General features: G+C 40.1%; 1 protein-coding gene across 2 annotated transcripts in view; it reads left to right on the plus strand.

The window, feature by feature from the left end:
* Positions 1–22544, plus strand: part of tanc2a (tetratricopeptide repeat, ankyrin repeat and coiled-coil containing 2a) — a 57917-nt gene that overhangs the window by 20260 nt on the left and 15113 nt on the right. The window contains exons 2-10 of one of the 2 annotated variants that reach the window (XM_086287924.1): positions 4679–4791; positions 5074–5175; positions 17850–17986; positions 18288–18456; positions 18544–18864; positions 20915–21040; positions 21129–21398; positions 21840–21973; positions 22240–22471. In XM_086287924.1, the coding sequence (XP_086144050.1) occupies positions 4731–4791; positions 5074–5175; positions 17850–17986; positions 18288–18456; positions 18544–18864; positions 20915–21040; positions 21129–21398; positions 21840–21973; positions 22240–22471 (1552 nt within the window). In that variant the 5' untranslated portion in view covers positions 4679–4730. Of the gene's footprint in view, positions 1–4678; positions 4792–5073; positions 5176–12448; positions 13571–17849; positions 17987–18287; positions 18457–18543; positions 18865–20914; positions 21041–21128; positions 21399–21839; positions 21974–22239; positions 22472–22544 lie in introns of those variants that run through there. The other variant, XM_086287923.1, reaches the window with a different exon arrangement.

The raw sequence follows: 22544 nt of genomic DNA on the forward strand, positions 1-22544 counted from the left end.
AACCTCGCGGGGTGATACATACTGTGCTTCAACATAATATTACCGTATTGTGTGTGTATAACCTCTTTAAGTTTTGTGGATATTATACATGGTTATGCTGAGGATATGTCGGCCAATTTCCACTGGAAATGCCTTTTGGTTAAACTGTCAGCGAGGAATTTGCATTTGCACTGTTAAATTTTTATATAACTTTAATGCACATAAAAAACAGCTGCTTGTTTAAGTGAAAATACATTGTTTTTTTTGTTTTTTTGCACTAATAAAGTTGTGGAGTTGTAAAGTTTTTTGTCTCGTGTCAATTATATCGTCAGTTATATCATTATCGCAAATTTTCAAATGTATATCGTGATATATATTTTTGGTCTTATATTTGGACTTATGGTTGTCAGACATATCCAGTAAAAAGAAAACACGATAATGATAAATCATATAGAAACCTTATGCCATATGTCGTATTTCGAACTGGAATAAGCCAGCAGTAACATGACAGAAATTAGTGTGTGTGTAAAAGCCTAATTAATATGCACTGTTGCTGACACGAGTCACACTGGTAGTTTAATAAAGCTGAATGAGAGTACAGTTATTAAATTGCTGTGCTGTGAAAACATCAGTTTCCCAGTGGAAACTATATCTATGCTGCTGTTATCAGCAATGGTCAACAGAGGGGGCCAGAGGTCAGTGCTTCCTTAAACTGTTTAAACTGTAAACCCCTGGTGTGGTTTCAGTGCCAGTCCTAAAACTATTCAGTGCATGTTGTACATGGATTTTTTTCAGAGTGTAAATCCTGAAGCAGAGACATTTTCTTAGTAAAACAGTGAGGAAGCAATGCCACTGCGACTCGGGCTTCCTGTGTTATTTAAACGTCCCTCTTGCCATGTAGGCTCTCTCACACAAGACACAATTTGGTTTTGTTATGTAGCAATACTTTGAACCAACTGAGATTAACCCTGTGAGGTCTAAGTCAGCATTGGGTTCCCTAACTGTAACCCTAACTCTATGCTATCAGGAAATATAACTTTTGTTTTTATTTGCATTATTCTCCCACATTTTGGAAATCAGGGAACAAAGAAAATAATCCCTCTAACTGACATCACAAACTATTTAAATTTTTTACAAGGAAGTACATTTACTTTCCTCCACTCCACTTATTCATAGTACCGCATTTGTTTCTGTTTGCAGAGGTATTTGCCTAAAAACCGAACAGTATGTAGCTCGACGTAGATCACGCTCTGTGTAGATTGAGTGCTGATTGGAAGAAAAGTGAGCTGGAACAGGAAAGGGATCACCAGCAGAGTTCAGAACACAGGGAGAGCGAAAAGGCACGAGGCATGAGCTAAAATTGACAGCAGCACCGTGCACCACGCTTTGGCGTCATTTTGCCTTGGATACTCTCAATTTTTGAAACCAGCATGGCCAGTGTGGTCAGGTTAAAGATGTGCATGTACAATTGCGCCTGTATTTACCATTAATGATATATCAGTATAAGAGCTCAGAGATTCCCAGATTATACAGAGAGAAAAACAGCAGCATCTTGAAAAGATGAGTTTTTCAGAGTTTTTTCGGAGTGGCGATAATGTCATTCAGGAGAAGACCGAAGGGATTTCAGCTTCCCCCCACATTGATAGTGCAAACAACACTGTGTCGTCTGATGAAGTTACAGCTGGAACACAACAAAACTAATGCAGCGCGTATTCGCTACCACATGGCTAACCCCAAATCTGAAGTCAACACTAAAACACATCTTTTGTTCCCAGATGTCAGGTACCCATACGTGTAATCAAATCAGTGCCCTTGAAATGTAGAGTACATCTTCTTTATCTTCTTACCCCTCTGAGATCTAAGAAGTAGGTGGTAGCCCTAACCTATCCCTATATTTTGGAAAAATATAGTTAGAATGAATAAATTTTTTTTTTCCTGCTGACTTAGGCGAACAGTTTAATAAAACACAAATGAGGTATTCATTAGATTGCCCAAGGTCGGTTAGGGTTTGACAGCTTAGACGTCACAAGGTTAAAGATGTGCATTTGCCATCTTCAGTTTTAGGATATATGTCAGAAATCTGTTTTTTAAATCAAACTATCTTTCAATTGAATAGTTTCACATATTTGTCCTGAGTGTCTTTCACGTTAAGTTAAAGTTGTGTAAAGTCTCATGGAGTTGCTTATTTGCTCAAAATCAATAACCTCACACTGACACAGTGACCCACATCTGAAGTTCTGTAGCCTTCATACGGCACAGATAAACCAGAGAAGCATACACCACCAGGCAAAAAGGGTTACATCAATATGAATTATCATTAGGGGATTGCTTAGCAACCGCAGATGGTTGCCTAGCAACAGCATTGCCAGGCAGCAGTATGGGTGTGTTCAAAAGTCACACTGTAGTAAAGCAAAAGAGCAAAGAAGGGAAATGTTGTGTGATGTGTGATTCTGTGTAGAATCAACTCTTAAATGTAATACAGCTTTTTAGTTTTCCATGGATAGACCCCACCTCCACCATCTTGGACTGCAGCTGCTGACAGTGGTCCTTGTTCAGCTTTGGAAATGTGCTCTGAAAAGACTGAATTCCCAACTAAAACTTGGAGGCTGGAGAGTAGAAAAAGGATTTTAGTCCGCAGCTACAGTCGTAGACAGTGGTCATAAAGGTTCATAGAGGGTGCACCACACACAACCCTCTGCTAACACCAAAAGTGGGTTGGTGAGCTTATTTCTATAACACTAGCTAACTGGCCATGGTATATCTGTAACATACTTCTGGTTATTTCAGCACGTGTTTAGACCCCATTATGAGCAAATGACTGATTAGAATGAAGTTCTGAGCTCATATATGTTTAGCTGTGGGTCAGGAGGTAGAGCATACAGCTCCTTTGGTTTGTATATTTAAGTATCTTTAGGCGAGATGCTGAACCCCAAGTTGCCCCTGATGTATCCATTGGTCTGTGAATTCTCCAGGGGAATGTGTGAATGTTAACCCTATAATGCCATTTGTATCATATTTCCTACATTAGTTTCTGAGACCTCTATCTCATGAACATGATCAATACTTGCCATAATTTCAAAATGTTATGGACAAAACTCTTTTTTGTCTAAAATTAACATTGTTGTTAACAAAAAGTTGCCAAAAATGCCCAATGTATCAAATGCCATACAAAAAATATATAATAAATATTAGTGCTGTCAGCGTTAACGGGTTAACGCAGGCTGATCTGCATTAACGCGTTAAAACGGGCTAATTCGCGTTAATGAGTTAACGCAGATCAATCCATGTAAGGGGTTACTCAGCATCCAGCGTTAATGCAGCTTAAACATGTTAACGCCATCATCACGACTAATGCGATGAACAATTAACCCGTCTGGAGCGCAGACTGACTCAAAATCCCTGAAATGACTCTGCTAACGCATTTCAGGAAGTTTGTCCAACGTGTGTCCATTCTGCGCTCCAGATGGGTTGAGCCCTTTAAAAATTGTAATCGTGTTAATCGTGATGACAGCATTAATGCGTTAACACTGACAGCACTAATAAATATATAATAAAGATATACCATAAACAACATGCTATAGCAAATATATACATGATATAGCATTTTGTTATAAGGTTTATTAAACATCTCAGTTCCAAAAAAACAGAATTTTCTGGCTGTTTTTTGATGGGTTGGGTCTTACGGGGTTAAGTCAAAATTGATAGTATGAATGTATGTGAATGAGGCATGTAGTAAGAAACTGAGTAATCAAACAGAAAAGAACGGGGCTGTGTAAGTAACAGTCCATTTATGTATGTATTAAAGCATCGCAGCGGTATGACGCCTTTGCTAGCTTCACGGAGCTTTCAACTGGATGTGATGAATCAACACATCTGACAAAAAAATGATGAGCTTAAATCCTCCCTTACTTTGCTGCAAAAGGTCTAGGCTGCTGGAGGATTCCCATGATGCACTGAGGCTAAAACGGAGAGAAAACGATGCATTTTCAAACGAAAAGTGTGCCTGAGTGTTTCACTCACTATGTGTTTATACACCTCGTGTTATTATTAATCTCTGGTTCTCTTCCACAGCATTTCTTTGTCCTGTCTTCATCCACTCTTCCCTAGCCGATCACGGCAGACAGCCGCCCCTCCCTGAGGGTGGTTCTCCATGAGCCTTCTTCCTGTTAAAAGCCACCAAAGTTCTTCTAGAAACAAGTCATGCTCCTTTTTATAATGCCAGAATAAATGGAAATCTGATTCATCTTCTACCTGACAGAACCTATATAATGCACATAATCCTATAACAGATGTATTTCCTTATCCTTTTATTAGTCCTCCGTGCTTATCACTGATGCAATGCACAACAACAGAATTCTTACATATATTTCTATTCAGGATTCTCAGGCATTCAGGAGTGCCACGTCTCCTCCCTGTTTTCTGTTTCTGCCACCCAAGCTACATAAGTGTCCTTTCAGATACTCTGGGGACCTGCTGCTATTGATGTTATAGCACTATAGCAGTATACTGAGTTCGGTCAGAGACATTTACACAAGGAAATGACATTCACTGCAGATGATTAAACTGTTAGAGCAATGAGATTCTGTTAAGGAACACATATGGATCATAACATGACTGGACATAAGGAGTCAGCTGGAAAAGGAAGTGATTAGTTCTAATGGTTTACTGACACACTCTCTCTCTGTCTCCATCTCTGTAGGAGTGTTGACAGGAAGTGTGCTCATGTGTGTTTGCTGACATCGTGAGCAATCATGTTCCGGAACAGCCTGAAGATGCTACTGGGCGGCAAAGGTCGCAAGAACAATACCAGTGGTCAGTAAATTCATATTATATGTGTTTTTCACCCGTCGTTTTGTGCTCCGACCAGAAGCTGTGCCTCTAGTCTGTGTGTTTCAATGAAGCCATGTCATGGATGTGTAAAAAGATAGATATGTTAATGCTATATTACACAAAATATTTTCGTCTAATATTGTTGTAAAACACGCAGATCATGGGTGGCTGTTTGTTTGGGCACATACAGATGAGTTCTTCTTATGTACACCACTGTTTCATGCAGCAGTGTCTCTCTCTTGCTCTTTGTCACTTTTCCAATAGGTAACACGGACTCAGAGGCATCAGAAGTCAGGATGATCGAAGGATTCACTCGTTCACTCCCCTCCTCTCCTCTCCTTAACCTTCGCCTGGGCAAGAGACCTGGTAGGACTGTCTATTTATCTCAGTGCGTGCTCAATGAAAGGTTTCTCCCACTGAAAACGTTACGTCCAGATGAACAGAATCAACCTTTTGGGGCTGTCTGTGTAGCTCAGTATGTTGGTCGATCACTCATGTTTAGTATTTGATTGTGTGACGTAGGGCTGGGCCATATTATACCGTTCACGGTAATACCGGTATAATGTTAGGCAACGATAGGAAAATGAAATATCGCGATAGAATGGGAGTAAAACGCGCATGCGCAGTGCCTTTGTTTTCATACGCACATGGCCGATTGTTGAGTGAAACAGATGAACCAGAATTGGTTTGTAAAAATGGTGCAACTTCCGTGATGTGGAACTGGTTTGGTGTTTGTCCGTCAGATACACAACAAAGCACATTTTTTTGCAGAACATGCAAGCAGCCGTTGTTATTGTCGTATTTGTCGGACTAAGATGCTCTTAAATCTGGGAGTAATCTGGGTCCTAAACTCCGTATGTTTCAGGTCAAACAACACTGCAGCATCACTTAGAGTTAAAAACTGTCTAAATTCTTTCATCTTTAATAAAACGATCAGCATTGCTGCTTTACCAGGTGTAACTATAAAGTTTAACTTCCAGGCATCCATGAAAACAAAAGTTATTACATTTAACGGAGTTAGAAGTTAGCAGGAAGCTAGCGGAAGTTAGCTCGCTAGTTTCGCTAGTTACCTAAGCATGATATTGCATGTTCTGACTGAGAGATTTCTGAAAAAAATCAAACGTACAGCTCTGCTATCACTTCCAACATAAATGAAGACAGGAAACTAAACAGCAGTGACGTTTGTAGGGTTACTGAAGTTGGGCTAGCTGCTATATAATGATGTGCTACGTGATCGCTAGCGACACAGCTATGTTAGCATAACATAAACAGTGAAGCTGGAGGACGAACACTAACACTTTTCCACTTATAAAAGTGAACGTGAAGGTTCTTCATGGTTAGAGACAAATGCAATCGCATGGCAGGATGCTGTAAACGGACCAAACTTCAGTCAGGAGAACAACTGAGATAATCCATCCACAATACGAGGTTAGTCATTAATATACTGCAACAACATGGGAATAGAGCAGCTGCCAGAGAATTCAACATTAATGAATCAATGGTACAGAAGTGGAGGAAGCAAGAAGAATGAGTTTAATAAAGTTTGATTTATCTGACTGCTTTGTTTCGCTTAATGTGCCTTATAATCCCGTGCACCTTATGGTCCGAAAAATACGTACTGCACACTGCAGTTTAATGTTGCAAAGCACCTCTTTTTAACTTCAGTGGATATTATACATGGTTATGCTCAGGATATGTCAGCCCATTTCTACTGGAAATGCCTTTTGGTTAAACTTTCAGCAAGGAATTTGCATTTGCACTGTTACATTTTTATAAAGCTTTAATGTACATAAAAACCAGCTTCTTGTTTAAGTGAAAATAAATGGAAGGTTGTCTTTTTGCGCTAGTAATGTTGTGGAGTTGTATTTTGTCTCGCATCAATTATATCGTCGGTTATATCGTTATCGCAAATTTTCAAATATATATCGTGATAAATATTTTTGGCCATATCGCCCTGCTCTAGTGTGACGTTTATGTGGTCTTATAAAAACAACAAGTAGTGCTGGAAATATGTGTGCAAATATTAGTCACAGTATCTGTGTATATATTTCTGCATCTTATAAATAGAACGTGATTGTAATTATTTGTTGACATTTTTATTTGCATTTAAAACGGTTGATAAAAAATATTTTTGTTGATATGGCATAGGACTCAGAAATAACTACCAGTAGTGATGGCTACTGTGATATTTTAAAACCAAAACTTTAAATTGTCTTTAAATATAATATATAAACTGTACTGCACTCCTTCCTTGATTTTCTTTGTTCCTGTGGCTTCTTCTCCCCGTAAATGCACTGATCCAATTCCTTTCCTGTTCTGATCCAATGTACATACCTTGATTTTATTTTACCTTACTAATGTGATACTCATGTTAACCATCTGAGGTCTAAATAATGCTGGGAGTTAACCCTAACCTGTACATTTTGACCTGGGAGCACAGTTTTTGAAAAGAACAGAAACATCATGTTCTGAAAGCACAGGATTAGGGCAAACTCATCAATGATAACGACTTAGACCAAAAAGGGTTAATACCTGCAGTGTTTCATTCATTAGTAACCAAGTGTCCACTGTCAGAGCCACAGCCCTGGTTCTTTTTAATGGACAAGACCTACTTTTTTATGTTGTAACCCAATGAAAATATGAACACACTGGTAGGATATACAAATATTTATAAATCTGCCCTTAAATCTTACATCAGAGCTGTACTTCCTGAACATGTTTATGATGTTATCAGTATCAGCGTCACTGAGTGATAGTCGAAGGACTTGGAAAGAAAAGCAGCTGGACTTCTTTAAAAAGTTGTGCCAATTGATCTCAATGGGTCACATGATTGGTGAGGGAAGGTCTCACAACGGTTTCACTCGAAACCTCTGCTGATAATGACCCATACCCTTTTTCACACCTTGGCTTACATCATAGGCGTCAAACTCCAGGCCTCGAGGGCCGGTGTCCTGCAGGTCTTAGATGTGCCCTTGATCCAACACAGCTGATTTAAATGGCTAAACATGTCTTGAAGTTCTCCAGAGGCCTGGTAATGAACTAATCATTTGATTCAGGTGTGTTGACCCAGCTTGAGATCTAGTCGCTTTTCTTTTTTTCAAGCTCCATCCATGACCTGGATGACTGAACCTGCACAGACACACTGAGTGATAGGTATGTTTACATTCACAGGTGCACTAGAAGCAAGAATAACTACCAGACAATTCTGCATGCCTTTAGTTGTTTAAAATAACAAAAATGCCAACAAATAGTCTCAATTCATACCTCATAATGCCGCTCACTACATGATATTGTAGATTTTAGATACTAACTCACCACGCTAAATGCCATCTTATCCCCCAGCTTGTGTTAGCTTGTTTAACTGCTACAGTGCTGCTGGTGCCACCACTTAGTACAGGACGAAGCTGTAAGTCTTGGGGGGTTGTTGTATTTGTGAACCACACACAGGGAAAATACTTCAAAAAATCTTAACTCACATTATACTAGATTACTTCATCGTTTCGTAGCTAGTAGTTAATGTTTGCTAACTTCAGTTAGCTTACCCTTTGCTTTTCCCGTTGCTGTAAAGTGAGCCTATATAAAAAATAACCAACCAAAACACTATGTCAGCTCTTTCTCACTAGTATTTTAGTAGTTCATTTTTACTTACCATCAACTTCTAGAAATCCATACCTGGAGTAATGTTTATAAGGCAAAACTAAAATAGTTTCTAGAGGGTGAAGCTCAACTCCTTCGAAGAAAAAGTCCTTCAAGAATAAATGAAAGGTACAAGACTAAAATACATTTGTGTGAGAGATGTAATAAACATGTTGGATATACATGTATACATATGAAATGCATCCTTGCAAATTCAAGAAACCTGCCCGTTGTTGTGAAGCGTCGACTCACGTTTATCATGTGAGTACACTTATACAGTGGAAACCCACAAATGTTTGCCAAAGGAGGAGAAGGAGGACAACCAGTTAGTGTAACATATTGTCAGGATTTCAGGAAAGTCCGTATGGCTGTTAATGCAAAGTTAAATCATAACCCTCCAGCTGCACACAGACAATGGCAGTAAGCTGGGGAATCCTTCTGGAACAGTCTGAGCTGATAAGCTCTGTCATTAAGCGAACGTTTCAATGAAGATGAAACATTGTCAACTGACAACATATTCATATCTGTCTGTGTCGTTTCATCAGTTGATCTTTGCAAATGCTTTGCTGCTTAAAACATCATGTTTGGTGTGAAACATGCTGAAACAACAGGATTCAAGCTGCTGGGAGGGTCTGTCTCCTCTTCTGTGTGCATAATGAATCTATATCATAAGAAATCTATACGCGCAATTTATGCAAATCTTCTTGTAACCATGGTAACACAAGCCTGTTCCTCATTAAGGCACTCGAAGGCAGTTAAAACTGCAGACTGTTTGTGTCATCTGCGCACTATGTGTTTTCTTCCTCCCTCAGACACACAAACACACACACACACACAGAGCTGTGACCTGTTACACAGCGTATGGTAGCAGATGGGGGTGGGTTGGCCTTTGACCCTGTATTTGATCGTCCCACTGTGCCTGAGTGAGAGAGAAAACACTGAAATATTACACCCAGCCCCCTGCCAAGCTCTCCAATCCTCTCCTCACCTAAACTCTTCTCCCGCTGCTCCTCTTCCTCCTCCTCGGGGCTGATTTGACACACTTGTCTTAAACATTACCATGTGGAGTTTATCTCTCTGCCCTTTATAAAGTACGGCACTAAAGAAGGGAGACTTCTTTAGTTATTGCACAACGTCTACACACACAAACACAGACAATCTCAGATTTGGCTTATTTCTCTTAACCCTTTTTTTTTCTTCCCATTGTGTTTTTCCCCCTGTGCTTATACTCTTTTTCACCACCCCGGCATATCCCTGTCCTTTGTTTTGTCCTGCTCCTTTCCGTGACTTCTACACATCATTAGTTGCTGACATGGATCCACAGTTTGATCCTGGGAAGAGACACAAATACCTTTGAGGTTGTGTCAGGAACAAGCAACACAGAGAGTTGTTGCCTGTACTGATCTCAGATAGAGGCAGTGTGCAAAGTATGTTGTGGTATGTAGCTTGGGCTATAGCAGTAATTAAGTGTAAGCTAGCTTTTTAATAGCTAAAAGTAATTTAATTGGAAATTAAGTTGTTGCTTTGTACAAAAACATTTTTTATTGTGCCAAATATTTAGTTTTTTAGTAATTTCATAATAAATAAATTATATGTCCTCAATCCAGAAAAAGGAGCTAATGCCTGCTTAACATTTCAACTCACAGTTATGCTTTTTTTAAGCCACAGATGAACTTTTTGTCAACAGTAGTCTAAGGAGCTTGGAAAGAAAAGCGTCTGGACTCCTTTAAGTTGCTTGAAGATGTTTCACCTTTCATCTGAGAAGCTTCTTCTAGGGTCAAATGGTGGAGAGTCCTAGATTTAAGCCGATTTAAGCAGATTTTTGTGAACAGTAAAATCTTTTGGCCACCAACATTTAGCATCTTTCATTTTAAGAGCAGTGAATGGATATCTCTTGCTAAAATACAATTTGGGACTTGTATTTTGCTTAGTAAACACTATAATCTGATGAATTATTATAAAACTATAATAATTCACCATAATTAAAGCCTTTGCAGTTAAATTCAGTCGTTAAAAAACAAAAAACACAAGCTAACTCTAGCTCAAGATTGACTAGAGCTTATCATATCTGAGCTTAACTGCAAGGTTAGCTTTTAGCCTTTTTTCAGTTTACAATATTTGATAAACTTTCTTTGAATAACATGTTTAAACCTCCCGTTATTAACTATGTACGTGCTGTGTAAATAAGCTGCAAAGACATTATTAACATATAATCAGATTTTATGCTGGTATTTTACACTAACTAGCAAAAATTTACTAATAAGTCCAACAGTGTAAAAGATGGATGTAGTTCGGGGGTCAGAAAAGTTCATTCAAAACTGAAGTTCTTTTTAATGAACACGGAGGGATCCTTCAACCTGAAAACACTTTGTGTTGGATACAATTCTATCTGTGTCTGGTAGACTCTTTATTAATGAGTTTATAGACTCAGAAAGGAGGATTGTTTAACATATTGTCATTTGCTAATAAGGTTGGGCGATTGGATGAATATATCGACTATTGACGATAGGCCGAGCCTTTCGCCGATCGTTTACACAAGAGCGGTGTATTTATTTATTTGCCCACGAGTAAGTTTGCTAATATTGTTTATTGAAGCTAAGAGAAGCGGTCAACCAAAAAAATAATAGCGCTGTTTTAATGGCACACTCTTCCAGCTGTGAACAAATGCACATAACTCAGAGTGCGCAAAATGCAGCGACTCCTTTACTCAAACTCAAAAAGAACGAAAGGCAGCGGCCTGTGTTCAGAAAAAACACAAAAACATTTTATTTGAATAAAAAAACAACAACAATGGTGGGGAGGGAAACAACGAGAAACTGCATCTTTTTTCTACTATAACCGTGTTTACAGGCTGTTCCAGTGTTTGTCTTACAGACTCGACCAAACTACAAATACAAATTAAACAAAAAGTAATTAAAAAATCAAAATGTCTCTTCCAGCCAGCACAAAAAAAAAATCTCAGACGTAATGTTAAGTCTTTTGTATGATTTGGCGAATCTCAAACAAAGAAATAAATGAATGAATAATCCAAAAAGTAGCTATATTAATACTGAAACAAACAAGAAAAGAAGGTAAAATATTCCCTCAACAAACAAAACGTATAAATTCTAAACGCGAAAATCAGTCCATGCATGATTACATGGCTCCGCCCATCAAAATGTCTGTGCCTGCGCATATATATCGCCTGTCATCGGTTGTTGGACTGCCAACATATCGCCCAAGCTTATTTGCTAATGACTATTCAATCAGAGGAGGTTATTGTTTCACAGTCAGCTCCACTTTTCTATTATCACATCTGGCTTTCAAAGAGATGCTCATGGTAAAAATGTTTGACTCGAGCCTTTATAGCAGGACCTCACAGTCCAGTGGGTGACATCACAGAGGCTTTAAACTGTGGCTTTACAAAAGGTTCTTACTCTGTATGTTTTTAGAAAACTAAATAAAAAAATAAATAGTGTAATAACGTTCTAAGATGAGTGGATAATGCTTTAGATACATTATCTCTAGTAGTTTCATTTTTCTGTACATCTATATGTTACCTATAAGGTATTAATGTAACCTGTTAAATGTTTTAGGTTGCACTAAAACTATTTTTAGGTGAACAACAAAAGGTCAAAGGTAAAAGTTGGAGACATTATAGAATCATAAACCAGCTTTTTGTGTTTTTTCTTCGTTCTTCCACAAATTTCAGCCTAAATCTTTCCTTCAAGTCTTAAATTTAAACCCGTTTTTTCTGCACTCTTTCATAAAATCACATTTTAAATAATATTTGTTTCAATTTAACTAGTTTTTTTTTAGTTCATATACATTTTCCACATTTCTTGGTCTAAAGTGGATTACAGTCTTCCATGTTCACTGTGATTTGTGGTCGCACTCTCCTCTGTTCTTGGAAAGAGTTTCACTTTAATTGCAGCATTTCTTTGCTCTGCTGCTTTTCAGAAATTGTTCTGTCTCTGCGCGTTTTTTCTTCTTTTAGAAGAGACAAGGCTGAACTGTTTTTCTAAACTTTCCTCGTGCTTCTCGACATGTAACAGATTACGCTCTCGGTTCAGCTCCTCCTTCAGGCTTTCTGTTTCTCGCCTGTGTGGGGTTTTTTTTCTTTTTGGGGGTTGGAGGAGGGGAGGTTTTAATTTGCGGTGCAGTCGGACGAGGGAGGTCGTCTTTCAGAACAGATATGGAGGCTCTGCTGGTGGAGAAAGAGGCTTTGCACACTTAGAAGTGTTCTTTTTTGTGTGTTCTGACCTAAGAGCGTACCGTATGTGAGAGGATTGTTGTGGGCTTTTTTGCTTGTTTTTGCACTGGATGCTTTAGTTGTTACTCTGTTTTCTGGGACTCTACCTGTGAATGAGAAAGGCTTTCATTTTTCTGGCTACAAAGGACAATAACCAGTGGAAATGCATTTCCCAGGTTTGTGTGAGTTGCAGTCAACTTTAGAGCACTTCTCATGTATGCAGATTGCTGTTTCACCTCTGAAGAGTAACAAAGAAGTTCATCTCTTACCACTGGATTTGCATGTTTTATTGTCCCGCAGTCACTCAGCCTGAAAAGTCGGAGCACCTCTGGTGTGTTTTTTTTTCTTTTTCCGGAGAGTCTCTTCCTCTTCTTATCACTTCACTTCTACCTCCTTCATCTTTTTCTCCCCCTCTCCTTTGTGTACTCTGGAGAAGGAGGAGCTCGATACCAAAGTGAAGAAGACGGGATCATGATGTCATCACATTTTCACCAACAAAACTTAATGGAGAGGGAGAAGAGCACAACTTCAGCTGACTTAGTTTACTCTGCCCCCTACATGGAAGTACTGTGAACCAATCAGAGTCCTGCTGACAGCTAGCCATGGACTGCACGGCGGCTATTTTGAAAGCATGCGCCCGCTCCAGAGCCAAGTGGTGTTGCCACGGGCGCTCCAGTGTCCGTCACCCGTGGGGGCCGGCGAATGGCTGCGGTTGTGGTCGAGGTGTGTTTGCGGGGGGCTTCGTCAACCACACCTCGTCCCTCCTGCGGCGCTTGCTGTTGCACGTTTGCTGTTGTCACTCTCACGAGGAGAGTTCGCAGTTGTGTCGCGATTGGGGGGATTGTCCGATCCAAGGAGTGGAGAGAGATCGAAGAGGAAGGAGACAGGAGGAAGGTGAGAGTGATGGATCTCTCTATGGCCAGAAATTCTTGTTTTATCAGTCAAATACCATATTTTTTTAATTTACTCTAATCTGTTATCTCTAATTGTGTTTGATTTTTTTCAGATTTTGTACAAATAGTATGCGAAAATATCTTTTTTCCCTTTAAATTTAGCTAAAAAAAAGTGGATTCTACATTTCCCCCCAAAAATGAGTCGAGCTGCTCAAGCTGGCAAAAACCTGGTGATGCCATTTAATGTCTGATTAGTATGTTGTTCCAAGCGTGTAAGCAAATGAATCTAAAAAAGTTTGTTTTTTATGAACAGAAAGGTTAGAAAAAAACTCGCCTGTAAACATGTTTACCTGTGCTATGATTTTACAGTCAGCCCCAAGTGGCTGTTTGAAGAACTGCAGTTTTGTTATTTTTTCAGCTATGCAGGTGTCCACAAGGCTCACATGTCTTTCTTGCCAGAGCAGGAAAGTTTGTCCTTTTAGTTAAGGAACGTGATTATCTGCATTTTTGACAAAGTATTACATCGCTATATATCGATATGTGGTGACTCCTCCTCTTCAGCAGCTTGTGTCCTAGCCTCAGGTTGTTCACTGTTGGTTTTGTGTACTCCAGCGTATACACTCAGCTGCTGCTTTCATTTCTCTTTTGTATTTTCACTTTGTAAGAGGTTTTTTTTCTGAAATAAGGGAGAGAAACTTGTGTCTTATGTCTTCGCAAAGAACTAAAGCAAGATCATATTGGTTTCCAAACAGATGTTACAATGTAGAAATGAGTTAAGTTATATACTAATGGCCTTTAGAAAACCCAAGGTACTTACTGTGACACTGAATGATGTTGTTAAAATGAAGTCAGGACCTCTCACAAGGCTGTTTGGTTAAGTAATGTTAGCTGATGTAGTCACAGCTAACTCCTTAGACTGAGTTTGCCCTCAGGACTTTGTGTCAGGCTCTCTGTGAGGTGGTTAATAGTCTTATTCACAGCCTCGTTACCTCCCACATTGACTATTGTAATTCTCTCTTACATCGTCTCCCCTAAAAATCCCTCCATAAGCTTCATCTGGTTCAAAACTCATGCATTATTACCAGAACCCCCTCCTACCAGCACATCACCCCCGATCTTCAGGAGCTTCACTGGCTCCTTGTGAAATTCAAGAGAGTGTGCAAAGTTCTTCTGCTCACCTTCAAGGCCCTTCATAACCTTGCTCTTCCTTACCTTTCTGACCTGTTAAGCACTACTTCTTCTGCTCGCTCACTTCAATCTTCTTCTATCCAGCTCGCTGTGGCTTCTGTCCGCCTCACCACCATGGGAAGCAGAGCTTTCAGCTGCTCTGCTCTCAGGCTGTGGAACTTTCTACCCCCAAATATAGGAAACACTGGTTCTCTCCCCCAGTTTAAATCCCAACTCAAAACCCATCTGTTCAAATCTGCATATTCACTGTGAACTAATTTTTTGTTTATCTTGTGCCTTTTTTATTGTTCTTTGTTGTCATTGTTCTATTGTGTGTTTTATTCTATTGGTAAGTGTCCTTAGGTGTCTTCAAAGGCCCTTTTAAATAAAATTTCTTATCATTATTATTATTATTATTCTTCAGAGAGTTCACAGGGTCTATTTTAGCCACCATACTTTCCCAAAAATATAACCAGCTTGTTCTGTTGCTTTCACTTACAGTATCTAAACCATAACTGAAAACAGAAAATAACATCAAAGAAAGGACGTCTTTCTTCATTTAAAAATGCATTATGTGACCAAAATGATCTGACCAATCAGATCTCAAGTATGTGGACTGCATTTGCACCTTTACCTGTATCCAGTCACTTGTGCTTAGATCAGCTAAAACGCACGCTAATCCCAGTTTACAAAGCTCTGAGTTTCTAATTTATCTAAACGTCCTTGCCCCAGGATTATGCTCTTGATGCTGTTCATCATTTTATTCACTGAATGTTACAGGAAGTCAGAGGTGCAGTTAACAAGCAGAATCATAGTGACACTTTCAGACTGCTCCAGAACTTCAGAAATGATTGCATCATTTTACTGACAGAAACATGTTAGAGTTTCTATATCAGGATTCTGTTATAGCAGAAAGTCCTTCTGGTTCAGGAAGAAAGGAAGTAAAGAGAGTACATGAGGGCAAAAGAAAGAAATCTGGGAGGGAAGAGATAAAAGAAATAAGAAAGAAAAGAAAAAACGGAGGAAGGAAAAACAAAAGAAAGATGGGACCAGAGAAAACACAAAGGGTGCAAAGAAAGTCGGAAGAGATAAAGGAACAAAAGAAGGAAGACTAATGAGGGAAAGTAAGGAAAGAAACTGGAGGAGAGATGAAAAACAAATGGTTAGAAGAAGAGAGAAACTATGACAGAAAGAAAAGCTGAACGTAAGAATGGAAAGGAGGAAAGAAAAAAGAAGAAATACACAAAGAAAGAAGAGAAGAAGGGACGGCAAAGGGAGAGGAAGGCTCCTAAGGAAGGGAGGAAAGACAGGAGAAGCAATCAGAAGCTGAACTAGTTAAGAAAGCAGAAATGGAAATGTCTGCGCGCTCTGTATCTGATCTTTCCATTTTATTTTTCTTCTGCTAAAAACGACTCACAACCCTGTCATTGACTGACCACACATACGCATGTATGTGCACACGTACACACACACACGTGCTTTGTGTTGGATGGCTTTTTTTTTGGTGTGTGTGTGTGTGTGTGTGTGTGTGTCTGATTCTTCACCAGCAGTCAGCAGTTTAAAGCTGTAATTACAGAGAGAGAGAAACAGAGTCGGAGCTTTCGTGCTGCGGCTTACATTCTTGTCTTGGTGTGTGTGTGTGTGTGTGTGTGTGTGTGTGTGTGTGTGTGTGTGTGTGTGTGTGTGTGTGTGTGTGTGTGTGTGTGTGTGTGTACGTGTGCAGTGCTCTTGGCATATTTAGGTCATGATAGTGAATACATTAATAGCAACATCAATCACTGTTTTGCATGTGCTTTGAGTGAGTTGCAGCGTGTGTGAGATTCTCTGAATTGTTCTATTTTCATAATTTCTTCTGATTGGATGGACTTATAACAGTGTCTGCTCTTGAAGCCAGCACATCAAATTGGGACTTTTTAGCAGGTTGCCAGTGGATGTCTGTAGAAAACTGTGATTGAGGCAGCTTTATGCTGAGCATATGCTGACGCCAGCCCAGCAGCCAGACACTGAACTTCAACAGATAACAATCTGATGAGCAGTCAGGCTACAGCCTGCATTTCTATCTGTTCATGTTTTAAAGTCTCTTTGTGCTGGTTTTCATCTTTGCTTTGTGTTCTTACCTACGTACTTAGAGAAAGATTTGTGTTGGTGTGTGGGGCTGTAGCCTGTGGGTTTATATTGTTAAATGGTAATCATGAGACAGTGTGTTTCAGGTCATTTTATGGAGAAACATGAAATTAATGTAACGTGTGCTGGATTAGAAAAGTGTTCTGTGTAATACAGAACACTTTTTTTTGAGTAATGACTCCAACCCAGATGGCAAGAAAGAGGGGACATACCTCCAACATGCAAAAAAATGTAATCACCCAGCATGCAATTCATTTGCACAAATGTAATGTGTTTGATAAGCTGCTTGGCGATGGCGGTGACTCTCAAAGTGACGCCATTGAGAATCAATAAGGAATGGACTCGATAAGTGATGGAAGTGGAATCACTACAGTCCCACACACCAACACAAATCCCCATATGGACACAAATACGGACGGTGGACACACATGGAATATGTATGAGCGTATGAGAGACCTGAAAACAATCATCACAGTGATTCTACTATGAACAGGTAGAAACAGAGGCTGACTGCTCATCACTGCTTTGTCTTGTGTTGAAGCTCATCCTCTCCCTGCTCATCACGCTAGGTTTTTCGCTAGCCCTGCGTTAGCATGTTGTCCGTGCTTGCAAAAAGCTCAAATCTTGCCACCAGTATAATCCAGTTGTTTCTGTCCTGCATGCAGATTCAACGTTATCATCACGCTCTCGTCCCTTTGTGCCATAAAAATAAAATGAATGTCCATATCTCATTCCTGACAAGTTGTAGACTTCATCGTTCTCCTTCTGCTGCACACAAGCTGAAATCTTTGTAACACAAGTACTGGCATAATTGCAACTGGAATTACATTTTTCACTAATGGTTTATGTTACTGCATTACTGAAAAAATGTAATGTGATTATAATACATGAAGGTATACGGTCTCCATTGCTTAACATGTCACAGTCAACAGTCAGATGACATCATCAGCATAGTATTTTTTTTTAATTCCCTTTTCTTCACTCGTTAGGTGAAGATGAGGAGTTAGGACCACCCCCCTCAGTAGATGAGGCAGCTGATGCCCTGATGACGAGGCTTGGTTTTCTACTTGGAGAAAAGGTCATCAGTGGAGAGCCAGGCTCCCCTTACCATGCTCAGGATGGGCAGGTAAGTAACACACACGCTTTTGTTCCACCTAAATCATCGAATGCTCTTAGGTTCAGAGATTTAACTGTGAATCTGCCATACGATGTTTTATCGAGGTCGTGGAAAGTCTCGTTCCACTGACAAATCTATTTCATCCATCCACTGTGTTTCTATTTGAATATTTAAAGATGTTTTGCCAAAAAATGCTAACTTATACAGACACATGATAACTATAAGAATGAGAACTGTACGATATAACATTAATACCTATAATGCACAATAATAGAAGAATATTTCTATTTTTCTTTTGCCTTTCCCACAGAGGATGTCTCCTTCTTCCAGTCTGGCTAGTAGCAACACCTCGCCCAGTTCCACACTGCACCCTCCCACTGGTGCTGAAGGCAGTAGTAACAACAAGCACGCTTCCCCGAACCACGCCTCCGTCACCTCCCCCACCTCAACACTGGAGAGCAGAGACAGTGGGATCATAGGTAAGGGGCAGTTGTCTTCAAATGGGCCATTAAACAACCAGCTCTTGTTGCTAATGCCCCCTGTTTCCCCTTCTCTCTAATTTTCAGCCACGCTGACTAGCTATTCTGCTGACTCAGCTGCAGAGAGGGATGACGGCGCTAAGTATGCAGGAGAATGTTACCATGGCAGCAGTCTCAACCTGTGGCAGCAGGGGGGTCGACCAGTGGTGGCGTCCACTTCGTCTACCAGTGTGGTAGCGTCAGGAAGCAGAAATGAGGGTTTTCTGTATAGGGTGGACGACAGCATGGCTGCCTCCACTTACAGCCTAAACAAACTCCATCCAGATCGAGGCACTGGCCTCACCCAGTCATCAGGTTCCACCTATTCCATCCCCCTCTACTTCATGCCTCGCCCTAATTCGGTTGCTGGTAAGATGGCAGATGAATGCGATGTGGCCTTTTTTGCCTTTCAGCACAGTGTGAGGTTCTGTTGCATTTTACCAGATATTTATAGTCAGTGTGGTCTAGAAAAGTCACAACTAACTGGCTGACACCAACCAACCATAAAAGTCCAGCTTAACAAGCTCCACATATAAAAGAATCTATAATTTTGCAGATTGCTTACAGATAATTTCATTTTAGACCAAATCGTAAAAGAAAACCTGGTAAAAAGAGAGCCAGCGGCAGGACAGGGAACTCAGTTTAAACTCAGCACAGCTCACTAAGCCCATAATCTGGCTTCATAGTGCATCCCTCTGCTCTGCAAAAGTGAATTCAGAGTGTGTCCCAGTGCATACGCAACGCACTTGTATTCAAATTTGTATACAAATATACAAACAATTGCAGTGAATTGTGGGGGCGACAGTTAGAAAAAGATTCCTATATTATTAATAAGTGACACGGAGGACTTTATGGGCACGTTCATTCATTTTGCATCAAACTGAATAAAACATGAAATTTGTTTTTTAATGTTGCTGTTATTGTAAAAACCTGCCAGGACACTTTGCAGTGTGATTGGATCACATGCACGCAGTAGTGAGGAATTAAAACACAGCTTGTTCTCTAGTTTATAATCTGTCTTTAAAAAAAACCCCTCACCTTTATGTAAAAACATAAATATAATAATAAATATATATATATATAAATATATAATAATCATACAGGTTAGGGCTACAGTTAGACACAGAGAGTTAAAGACAGTGTTTCAGAAGCACACATAGAAAATCACAGTCCTGGATCCAGGCCATACTTCACCAGAGACATAACTGAGGCACGGGCAGATGTTAATACAGAATCCTTAACACCTTAAAAAGAGCACCTATTAAGACTGTCTGGTTTCTTTCAAGTTTCTGGTTTATTTCATGTGTACACAGGCAGGTGTGTTAACAAGCTCGTCATTGGTAGTTTATAAACTGCTGATAAAAGGCAACAAGCTGAAAAATGGAGATGGTGCCTGGGTAGCGTGTTCAGAGCCCATTCTCCTTTTCCTCTTCTCCTTCTCCTGTTTCAATAAAAGCTAAAAGTCATGAGCACTTTGGGGAAGGAAGGAAGTGACACACAGGATACAAGGCACAGCCTGCACTCGTATTCTCTGCAGTGCAACAGGATTGTTACTGGAGTCATTAAGACAAAAGTTCTGGTAGGTTTCTCACAGCTTTGTGTTTGCAGCCAGGGAAAGTTAAAGTTTTTAACTTGTATTAGTCCTTTGTTAGGTTTTATATCAACTTTTTAGGAACTGTCAAGATGCTGAAATCCTAGTAATCCTGCCTGTTTGCTTTGCTAACAACAGATACGGAAATCTGTTCTAAAGCTATAAACACGTTTGTCTTCATACAAGCTAGAAGACACATGAGTACTTTTGCTTGGTTGGTGTTATGTTAAGATTAACTTGTTAAATTGTTCATACAGCAATTTATAACATATTTGTTACTGAGAGTTTTTAAATATTTCTCACTGTTGTGGAGCGTATTTGTGGAGGTATGTTAATGGTAAATGAACAATAAGAACAGTTTTAAAAGAGATTTAAAGTCTAGGAGCTATATGAGTCCATAGAATGTAAAACAAGAGTCTCGCTGATGAAGGTGACTCTACATATATATAGCTCTAGGCTACATAAAAAGACTTCACAAAGCAGATGGTGACATCATGTTGGCTACATCCATCTTTTATACTGACTAATTTCTCCTAGCTGTGTCCTCCTTTAACAGAAACAAGAATTATAAGAATATTCTCGTCTAACCTTTGGCAAGAACGTGAATGCATCGGTTTACCAAAGTGCCAGACCTGTTTGTACCAAGTAGTAAGGACACATTCACCATAGCTAACTTAAACTTTGGAGTTTCTTCAGTGGAAAAAAATATATCTACAAACGGCTCTAATTTAGTTTTCTATAACCAACTTAGCATCTGTATAAAGCACATTATGTCAGTTATTTTGCAGCAGTCTTATTACAGCATTTTTTTTTTTTATTTCTCTTTAGCCACTAGTTCAGCCCACCTTGAAGACCTGGCTTATCTTGATGAGCAGCAGAGACACATCCCTTCAAGGACATCCCTCAGAATGCCTAGACAGAATTCTGGGATTCGTAGTCAACAGGACCACAGAGGTAAATGCACACATGGTGCCAAACATCCTGAGATGCAGTTATAATAAATGGCAGCATTACACGCGCTCCTCTCTTCCCTCTCTTCCAGCAGTTCGTTTCACTCCCTCTCTGAACCTGAAGCCGCTTCACTTTGAGGTTCCTGGTCTCTCATCTGATTGGCTCTTCACCGGCAGGGAGTGGCTCTTCCAAGAAATGGACACCTGCCTCCGCAGTGATGATCCAGCAACCAGCCGGGGCGCGGTTATCATCGGCAACATGGGATTTGGCAAAACGGCCATCATTGCTCGCTTGGTGGCACTTAGTTGTCATGGAAACCGTATGTGGCCAAATGCTTCTAGCAGCCAGACCATAAACAAACGTAAGAGGAAAAGATCCCTCCTGTTTCACAGCTCTGTAAACTGTGTCGTACAAGAGACATTATGTGGATATTAGCAGAACCCTAGAAAAAACGTATGCAAGAGTTAAACTGTCTTCTGGTTGCGTTTGCATATCAGAAAGTTCATTTCTTGTGTAGCCTCTCACCACTGACACTGGAAAAGAGGTTCAGCAAGATAAAGAGCCAAAGCACACAGCCAAGACGAGGCTCTGAGTGTCTTTGACCAGTTTAGACAAAAATGTTTATGTACTTAAATTCACTCAGACTAACAGAGTCATCATATGTAACCCAATAAAATCCACAGGGCCAGTAGCCAGACCCATAGCTGAGCCAGGCATCAGAAAAACAGTGTAAAATCATGCAGTTAATGAAGGCAACAGCTGCTCAGAAAGAATGACACGTTTGTATGTTTGAATTTCCCAGATGTGGAGACTTTTTCCCACGACTCCCTGGGAAGAGGTGGAGGAGGAGATGAAGGGGGGTCAGGAGAAAGCTGTCCAGGCACACCAGAAATGAGGAGGAGACAGGAGGAGGCGCTGAGGAGGCTCGCGGGACAGGTAGTGTCCCTACTTCATTCCTCTTTCTACTTTTTAATCAAAGATGACCTGTTGTGCTTCTCATAATTTTCTGTAGGCTGCTTGTGTACAGCAGTGGAAATGACCATAAAAGACCCACATGAATTAGACTGCTGTAATACCAACCAGTGTAATGAATGATCACTTAGTCTCTCAAGCTAAAAGGCCAGCGTGTGAATCCACCTTAGCAAAGTTTTACTGAAAATCTACAGATGATTCACCGACTTTCTTCTGCCTCTGTTTTGTAGGTAGTCTCATATCATTTCTGTCAGGCCGATAACTGCCACACCTGTCTCGTTCCGGAGTTTGTCCACAACATGGCGGCTACATTAAGCAGCGCGCCTCAGCTGGCCACCTATCGTGAACTACTGCACCGGGCGCCACAGCTCCAGAGCATGCTCAGTCTGCGCTCCTGTATCCAGGATCCGATCTCTGCCCTTCAGAAAGGAATACTAGAACCGCTCGATGCTCTCTACAGAGGTACAGCTTCTACTACATTCTGCTGTGGCACATTAACTGATGTGCAGTGATGCAATGTGAGTTTGTTTTGTTT

The sequence above is a fragment of the Aulonocara sp. 'chitande type north' Nkhata Bay genome, linkage group LG4 (assembly GCF_057382095.1).
Source record: "Aulonocara sp. 'chitande type north' Nkhata Bay isolate Kocher_YH1m ecotype deep benthic linkage group LG4, A_spYH_male_GT1.1, whole genome shotgun sequence".
NCBI classification, from domain to species: Eukaryota; Metazoa; Chordata; class Actinopteri; order Cichliformes; family Cichlidae; genus Aulonocara; species Aulonocara sp. 'chitande type north' Nkhata Bay.